Below are 9,341 nucleotides of genomic sequence, written 5' to 3' on the forward strand. Positions count from 1 at the left end.
TAATATTTACACTGTTTTAATGATTATATGATTAGTTATAGTTAGTAACAAGATACCTGACCACGAAAAAGTGAGTAATTATTCTCTACATAAATCTAGATAATGCTTATACTATTCTAGTGATTACATGATTAGTTGTAGTTAATAACAAGGCACCTGACTACAAAAAAGTGAGTAGTTATTCTCTACACGAATCTAGATAACGCCTAAATTCTTATAGTGATTCCTTAAATCATTGTAGTGAATGAATACAAATGAAGGCAAAGTTGTCAATTTCTCTTGATTTTACAAATGACAGATTGGGTCATTGACCCTTTCTATCATTTACACAATCCAGGACCTAATTTAGAATTTTTTATATTCCAAGGGTTTTTTTTGGAATTTTTCCTAAGTATTCTCTCTTGGGCCACTTTTGAATAGTTGATTATCTTTTTTTTGTAAATTTGTAGCAATGAATATTATTTCTTTTTAGGCCAAACAAAAGTCCATATTATTGATTGTCAAAAAATGCCATTACCCACACTAATAGCCCAAAGGCCAGGAAAAAGGAAAAGACTAAAAAATCCCTACAGTACAAACTAACGCACATCTAAACCAAAACAAAGCCCAGGATACAACCTAAAAACATAAAAGAGCAAACAACTGCAAAAAAAAGCAGTAATTGATAGTCACTAGTACTAAACTAAATTTGGCCCAACAAAGTTCCAAGTGAAAAGAATGATACTCCTCCCATCTTTTCTATAAGAGATACTTTTTGAGTATAACCTGTTTGTATTTATAATTGCATTATAAGTTAGATCTTAAGATCAGAGATAATATTTTTTACATGTTTATTATCTCTAATTAATTTTAAGTAATATTTTAATTAACGTGAATTGTCTCCTATATATAGATACCGAAAGGGTATATGTAACTAACTAATGAAGTGGGAGAGAAAAAATCAAAACCACAAATTCTTCACAGAGCACAGGAATGGTATGGTCAAATGCGGTGGTATTATCAAAGATCATCACTATATTGAAAATTGAATCGGAAACTGGCCACTTCAACCCTCATGAGCTAGAAAAATTTGACCCAGGATGAGCCGGATCAATCCAATAAATTTGACCGGTGGTGGGTTAATCCAGTTGCCTTTTTCTTTCTTTTTTTTTAAAGCTGTTTTGCTGAAAAACTTTTTTCTTTTCTTTTTTTATTGCAAGTGACAATTATTATTTAGTGATTGAAAAATTTTATGGAAGAATATTTTGTCATCATATATCTATTTTGACATTTTGCTAGGATGAATACTTATTTAGTGATTTTGGTAGTATGATATTATAATTTCAATTTGTCAAAAAGAATTGTATAGAAGGTTGAAAAGAAATTGTGATTATTTTATTAGTAATTCAAGGTACCGAAGTGATATTTAGTCCTTAGATGGTATGATAAAATTTTAAATTTTTTTTTTCACCGATTTGACTTCTGCGTTGATTTCGATCTAACTCACTGACTCTTGACCAAATATCTCGAGCAGTTCAGTAATCGGTCTGGTTTTCAATACCTTCAAAATCATAGAAAAAAACTTATTCAGGCTTAATATTCAAAATGGAAATCCTTTAATGCCTAAACTTTTGAGTCTTTGAGCATGCCTTATTGGTCTTAAAAGGGCATGGGATGGGAAATAAAGATGATCGAGTTTGTTTGAGAAATGATTATTTGGATGCATTTAAGCTTATATAGGATGGAAATCACAATCTTCATGATAATTGGAATGTAATTTACAAAACCCATGACATGCTTAAACGTGATTGGTTGATTAATGTGTTAGAAGAAAGAGGAACTTTGGAGTTGAAATAGTAGCCTAGCGTGCTTTGGCGGTACCTCAATTTCGCGTAATTCCTTTATATGATTTTTGTTTATTTCATTCTGCATTCTTTCATTATTAAATAAATAAATAATGGAGGGAGAGGAAGAACAAATGTGAGAGCCCAAGGTTCTTTCAATGCATATATATATATATATATATATATATATTCAATTGAATCACTAAAATAACAACACATAAATTTAAATTTGAAAAAAAATCTATGACTTAAAAAAGTAACTAAGATTAATAACCGAAATAAAGACGTTGGAACAAAAAAAAAAAATACGTTGGCAAAAAAAATGAAATAGAGAGCTAAGAAATGAAATGATGCTATTATATTATATTATTTTTATTTATTTCGATTTATCCAAAGGAAAAATCAAGCGTTCACAAAGACCGGAGCCCCAGGATAGAACAAAAAGAAGCACACGGGGAAATTCTTATATAAACCAAGAGTGCCACCTGATTAGTGGTCTGACCAATGAAAAAACAACATTTTATTAAATTTTAATCCAAGTGCCTACTGACTCATATCCTCCTAGGCTATAATTTTCAGCCTGTTTGGCAAGGCCTTTTTGGAGGGAAAAATAGTTTATATGTGTGATAAGTTAGTTTGCAAATTTAAGAACTGTTGCTTATAGTTTTTCACCAATTTAACTTATGGGTTAAAAGCTTCTTTTTTAAACCTGATTACAAAAGCACTTAAAATTTACTTATGACTTATGCAAAAGTGACTTTTTAGAATTAAAAAACGTTTTTGTCCTTATGTTTATGTTGTTCTTATGTTTTCTTTATATATTTTTTGTGCTTTCCAATTAGTTTTTAGTTATTTATTTTAATATTATCTTAAATAAAAATAATTTTTAATAGTTTTATAATATTTTTAATTTCTAATGTTATTCTTCATTTTATATTTATATAAATTGTGTAGAGTATATCATCTAATTAATTATGTAATATTATTTGGTTCAAAAATTTCTACATTACTATTATTTCTAATTTAAATATATTTTATTCATTAAATATAACCTTTTCCTATTATAATAATTTAAAAGGATTATATTTTGTAAATTGATATTTGTAATCATTTTTTATTATTTAATAAAAGTCATATGCATTTTAGTTATTCTACAAACTAAATTTACTTATTTAATTATAATCCAAACAATTTTTTTACTTTATAAACTAACTTTTATAAAAGTCACTACAAAAAAACAGCTGATTAGCGATGGAATTTGAGACAGAAAAAAATTCCGTCGCTAATTTTTTTGATGGATTAGCAACGAAATTTCTGTCCGTCACTAAATTTCATTGCTAATCCGTATTTAGCAACAAAATTAGTGATAGAATCTTTTTCCGTCAGACAATTCCGTCGTTAATCTATCAAAAAAATTAGCGACAAAAATTCCGTCGCAAATTTTAAGAAAATAAATTACATAGGATATATATATAAGTAGGAAAATACTGTTTATCATAATCTATTTAAATCATTTAATTTTTTATATAGAATAATTTATTAGATTTTATTATAGTAGTTATTTTTTGAATAACAAGATTTTTTGACTAATTGTAAATGATTTTCTTCAAATATATAAACCACATATACATAATATAATATAATGTAATATAATATATATATATATAAAATTAAATTGCATATCTTATCAATGTTAATTAAAAATAAATTTAAAAAATATTTATGAAACATTATTTATGATGTAAAATTCAAAATTAGTGTCGTTAGAAATTAAAATTATATTAAAAATATTTTTTAAAAAAAACATTATAAAAATAGTAAAAATATATTTAAAAATTATTTTTTCATTAAAATAGTTATTATTAAAATTATCATATAGTATATTTTTAGTTTTTAATAATATATATGTATATATAATTGTTTGTGTAAAATAATATAATATATATAATTTTACATAATAAGTCAACAGGTTCATTGCAATTTAACTGGTAAAGCCGTACGTGCGCACGGAGGAGGTCCTGGGTTCAAGCCATAGAGAAGTCACTTTGAGAAGGGAATTATGTGGTGGTGACACGTGCCACACATGTGGCAGTGGACGTGAGGTGGCAGCGACACGTGGAGGTGGTCCCTAGTGATGACATGGCAATTAGTAGAGGTGCCATGTGATATTTTATTTTATTTTTTAAAAAATCGATTTAACGAAGAACGGAAATTCCATCCAACCACCAGGTGATGAAGGGAAAAGGAAGGGTTACCGACAGAATCTGCAAGGGAAATTCCGTCCCACCACCAGGTGATGAAGGGAAAAGGAAGGGTAGAAGAGAGGGTGGAAGGGTAGAGGCCAGCAGAGGAGGGGAAGGGTAGAGGAGATCTGAGAATCTGGGTCCTATAAAATCTGGATAACGCTCAGTGCCCCAACCCAGATCCCACGTTTTCAGAATAGCAAGGCAGCACATTGAGGAACCCACAGCTCTAATCAATGGCGACCAAGCTAAGGTATGAGTTTTGAAAAGCCAGACAATGAACTGGAAATCGCCGATGACATTGAGAATAATTTCGTGTGGTTTTTGCAGGTTGGAGGGTAAGGTGGCCATTGTAACCGGAGGAGCCAGTGGGATCGGAAAAGCGTCAGTGCAGTTATTCGCGGAAAACGGAGCATCAGTGGTCATAGCAGACATCCAAGACGAACTGGGTCACCAACTCGCAGCTTCGTTGGCCCCACATCAAGTGAGCTACCATCACTGTGATGTGAGCGACGAGAAACAGGTGGAGCAAACTATAGCTTTCGCCGTCGACAAATACGGCCGCCTCGACGTCATGTTTAGCAACGCCGGCGTCGTAGGCTCCATGGAAGACATACTGAACCTAGACCTCAAGGCATTTGACAAAACCATGGCCATCAACGTCCGCGGCGTGGCTGCCACCATCAAGCACGCGGCTCGAGCCATGGTGGCTCATAACATCCGTGGCTCCATCATCTGCACGGCCAGCGTGGCTGGTTGTGTGGCCGGATGCGCTCCCCATGATTACACCGCATCGAAGCATGCTCTTGTGGGCCTCGTCCGCTCTGCTTGCTGCGAGCTCGGAGCTCATGGGATCAGAGTGAACTGCGTGGCGCCATATGCTATCGCCACCCCTCTCGTATGTGGAGCGCTTGAAAAGGGGGTAGACGAAACTGAAGCCCTTGCCGATTCTCTCGCTAACATGAAGGGTATTTCATTGAAGGCTTCCCATGTTGCTGAAGCTGCCCTCTTTCTTGCTTCTGATGAATCTGTGTATATCAGTGGACATAATCTGGTCATCGACGGAGGCTTCACTGTCATTAGTCGCTTCCCTTAATTTCTCGAGATCTTTTATGAAACGTTGGCTTTTTGCCTCTGGTGTGTTGAAGGTGCGGGAGAAGAGCATGTGAGTGAAGTACATTTAAATAAGCTCTTTATCTCTCATTATTTCTAGAATTTGGGGTTAGTTTTCTTTCCAAAAAAGTTACTTCTCCCGTCCTAAATATAAAACTCTTATACATATTAGTATAAAGGTCTTAGATTTAGAATTGGAGGAGTGTTGTTGTATTTATTTATTTGAAATGCTAAATAGTATCCCCCGTCATATCATGGTCGATGCATTATAATCATCCTCCTAAGCAGTTGTTGTACTTCAAATAAATCCATGCCTCATCAATATAAAATAATTTGCCCCAGAGTCTTATTTCAAATCATCAGTATGATAGTGCACAGGTGGTCTTTACTATTGTCATCGGTGACCTTATGATACAAGGAGGGGTTTGATAATCCAAAGCACGACATTTCAAATCATCATGAGTTCAATCTTGACTGGTACAAAAGTCATCGTACTGCAACACAGGGATGACTATAAACATAATTAATTGAATAGTAAGCTAATAAGAATTGATTTAAATAGTTTTGATGAGAAAAACGATTTTAAATATAAAGCTTAATTAACTAATTCATGAAAATTAAGTAATTTGATTATTTATCTATAAAAATTATGTGTCGCTTTTCTTTGGAAAATACTCCACCTTTTAATAAAGATATTTAGATGGGAGATATAAAGAGGATATGAAATATTACGAAATTAATAAGAAAAAAGTTATTAAAAAAATTATTAAATACGGAGACAAAGTGACTCAAAATTCTAACGCATAATCAAATTTCGTTTATCAATTATTAGGTGATATATATTAGAGCTAAGAAATGGTCTTTAAATTTTATGCAAAACACAAATTAAAAGTTGCAGTGACATATAACTAGAAGTTTGGGGGGGAAAAAAGATTTAGAGGAAAACAATGTGCGAGGTTAATTAATATTGTGACATTGTTACTATTTATAGCAAGACCAAGTGCTTCGTTTAAAATTTTCTTCAGAGTGGATAATGACAACCCTTAAGATTTGTTTTGTAATTTTTTTTTCTTTCTTGGATCCTTATTGTAATTTTCCATTTAATTTACCGCCATGTTTGTTTGTTTGGTGATTGGGAGGTTTATGGAAAATTATTACTCCCTCCGTTTCTTATTATAAAAGACATTTGATACTTATGGCATGTTCCTATATATAAGAGACACTCAAAAGTTGTCTCTACTTTTTTTTGTTGATTTCTTATTTTACCCATATTTATTGTCTCCAACTCACACTCTCTCTCCCTCCCACTTCTCTTTCCTTTAATAATTTAATTATTCTCTCTCATGCTCTCTCTCCTTATTAAGGAGGGTATTTTTGGAAAAAAATTGTACTTTTTATACATTGATTGTTCTTAACTAATTTTAATAATTTTTTTTATTAACGTAATTCAGTTATTTGTCTTTTATAATAAAGAAGGGAGGGAGTAATTATTATGTAACTTTATTATCCGTTTAAAATTTTCTTCATTCCCAGTCTTCTTGTTTCTAATGAAAACAATGATCGATGACGAAGAAGAAGAATTGTGACAGAACAAGAAAAAGAAAAAAGAATATGATGCAAAGTACGAACAAGGAAGAAAAGTAAGATTAGCCTTTCTTATGCTAAAAAGAGTAATACATACAAGAAATGGTGAATTCTGAGCCTTTTTCAAAAACCCAAAAAAGTGGAAGTGTTAAAAAAAAAAAAAACCGAACCATGATAAGGGTATAATGGTCAACTTAATTATATTTTATGGACTATAGAATGGTTTAATCCTCCTCATCGCAAATGGCTACTAGGCTGTGTTTTATCTTCTTCTTTTTAAGCCTTTTAATTCAAAAACAAGATATGCCAAGATATTATAGTATATCCAATATTAAAATAAATATACACAGTTACACAATATCCACATTATACGTCAATTTAATTAAAATAATCTCAAATATTTAGTATTACCTCTCATCTTTAATGTAAAATTCATTTGACTAATTTAAAGAAATTAAGAAAGTTAAACAAATATTATATTTATTATTTTTTTCCAAACTAATTTATTGGGCTTATAAACTGATATATAATTTAATGATATATATAAGGTTTTAAAAAGATCATGTAAAATATTTAGCTTCCTTAATTTTTTCAAATCAGTCAAATGGATTTTATATTAAGATCAATAATAGTATTATAGTAATATTTTAATTTCTATTTAGTTTAATGCTTAGTAATTAAGAAACATCTCGTGCATAGCAGGAGTGCAAAATTTTTCTCCGAAATTACAAATTCTCATGGCTTTGATTATATATATCCACTCGCACACAAAAACACACCCATCCACGTTCTTATGCTTAGTTATATCCCAACTATTTAACTTGATAATTGTATAATAAGATGGGTCCGCATGCTCTGCTGATCCCCCAAACGGCACTGTTTGGGGGTGAGACCCATCCCTTTTTTTCCCCCTAATTTTAATTAATTTTTATTTTTATTTATTTGGGTTAAGATGGATTCAATATTCTAAAAAATTTTTAGAAGTGGACATTATTCTAAATTGATTAATTTTAGTGTATACAATACCATAAAGTATATTTTTAAAAAGGAAAAACCATATTGAAGGTACCTATACTTTCTCTCAATTTTTAATTTGGTACCTATGTGTTTTTTTCCCTTTAATTAAACATTTAATTTTATTTTTTTAGCAACATTAACTCTTATAACTTTGTTCTATTGATATTTTTAGTCTTTATATAAGGATTAATGATGTTAATAGAGGAAAAATAAAGATTTAGTTAAGAACAAAAAACACATAGGTACCAAATTGAAAATTAAAAAAAAAGTATAAGTACCTCCAATATGGTTTTCCCTTTCAAAAACACTAATATCTTAAATTCATTATTTTTAGTGCATTCAGTATTTAAAAATATTTTTTCAACAGCACTTAATATTCCAAATTAATTAAATTTTAGTGCATTTAATATTAGGAAATATTTTTTGGTCCTAAATTAATTAATTAATTTTTAGCGCATGCAGATGCACTACAAAATTTTTAGTAGGTATTGGGTGCTACTAGGCACTAAAAATTAATTAATTTATGATACTAGGTAAAATTTTTTTTTATAGTACTATATATAATTAAATTCAAATAAAATTAAAAAAATTAGAATTAAAAAAAAAACCAAGAAAGCAAGTTGGCATGTCATCGAATGGATGAGGGAATGTGGATTCCTCCCTCTCAAGTTTCTTAGGATTTCTTAGTTATTTATCTAAAGATTTTAAGGAACTTTTTAGTAATTAATTTTTTTGGATTGGGATTTTTATGTAATTTTCTCTTAGTATTTTTTCACAAGGCAGAATTCTATTTTTTTTCACTGTTTGCAGGTTCTCGGTAAAAAAGCCACTGTTTACTCCACACTCCTATTTTGCTTGTTACTCCCTGCGCTTCTTTCTCTGCGATTTTTTCTGGTAAAAAAAATTTAGATTAGTTGGATCTTAGGTGCTCGTCAGAGTTAGGATATACTTCTAGGTTCAGAGAATGCTTATAGAGATACTTACAGATTGTCTATTAACAAGATTTTCATATCAGTAGCGAGATTTCAGCTTACGACCTTATGAGTTATGAATTGATTTCTTACCAACTGAATCAACTCTTGTTGGTTCCCTATCATTTTTTTTTAATGTGGCCATAAAAATAGAAAAGACATAGTTAGAAAGAATGGATGACCGACAAAAGTTTTTTTTTTTTTTAAATGATTCTGATAGAGTAGCTTCGGCATGGGAAAGAATGAAAAGATAAAGAAGGCTTATGTAATACTACTTCATATGTTAAATATAAAAGTTATATTGACTTTTAATTTGATTTTAAATATAAGATTTCAATTTATCTTGTCTCTTATATTTATATATATTTTTTAAAATAGTCCTTGTAATAGTTGCATATATTTAATATTCAATTATATGATAGTTTTAACTAATACATGAGTAATAAGGGTATTTTAGAAAAAAACAACACCCAATTATTATAAATAACTAATTCAACAAACTTTCTTAATCTACTCAAATTAGTCAACTAATTTTTATATTAAGAACCGGAGGTAATATTTAATTGGGAATTTTTTTTTTTGGTTTTAAA

At 30.2% G+C, this 9,341-nt stretch overlaps 1 protein-coding gene across 1 annotated transcript; it reads left to right on the plus strand.

The window, feature by feature from the left end:
* Positions 1-4,271: 4,271 nt before the first annotated feature.
* LOC114752959 (short-chain dehydrogenase reductase 3b-like) lies at positions 4,272-5,162 on the plus strand. Its single transcript, XM_028941634.1, has 2 exons — positions 4,272-4,319; positions 4,397-5,162. The coding sequence occupies exons 1-2, from the start codon at positions 4,303-4,305 to the stop codon at positions 5,160-5,162; spliced, it is 783 nt and encodes a 260-aa protein (XP_028797467.1). The 5' UTR covers positions 4,272-4,302.
* Positions 5,163-9,341: the final 4,179 nt, after the last annotated feature.

Source organism: Neltuma alba, unplaced genomic scaffold, assembly GCF_004799145.2.
Source record: "Neltuma alba isolate B1F8T4 unplaced genomic scaffold, ASM479914v2 tig00007615_pilon, whole genome shotgun sequence".
In the NCBI taxonomy this organism is placed as follows: Eukaryota; Viridiplantae; Streptophyta; class Magnoliopsida; order Fabales; family Fabaceae; genus Neltuma; species Neltuma alba.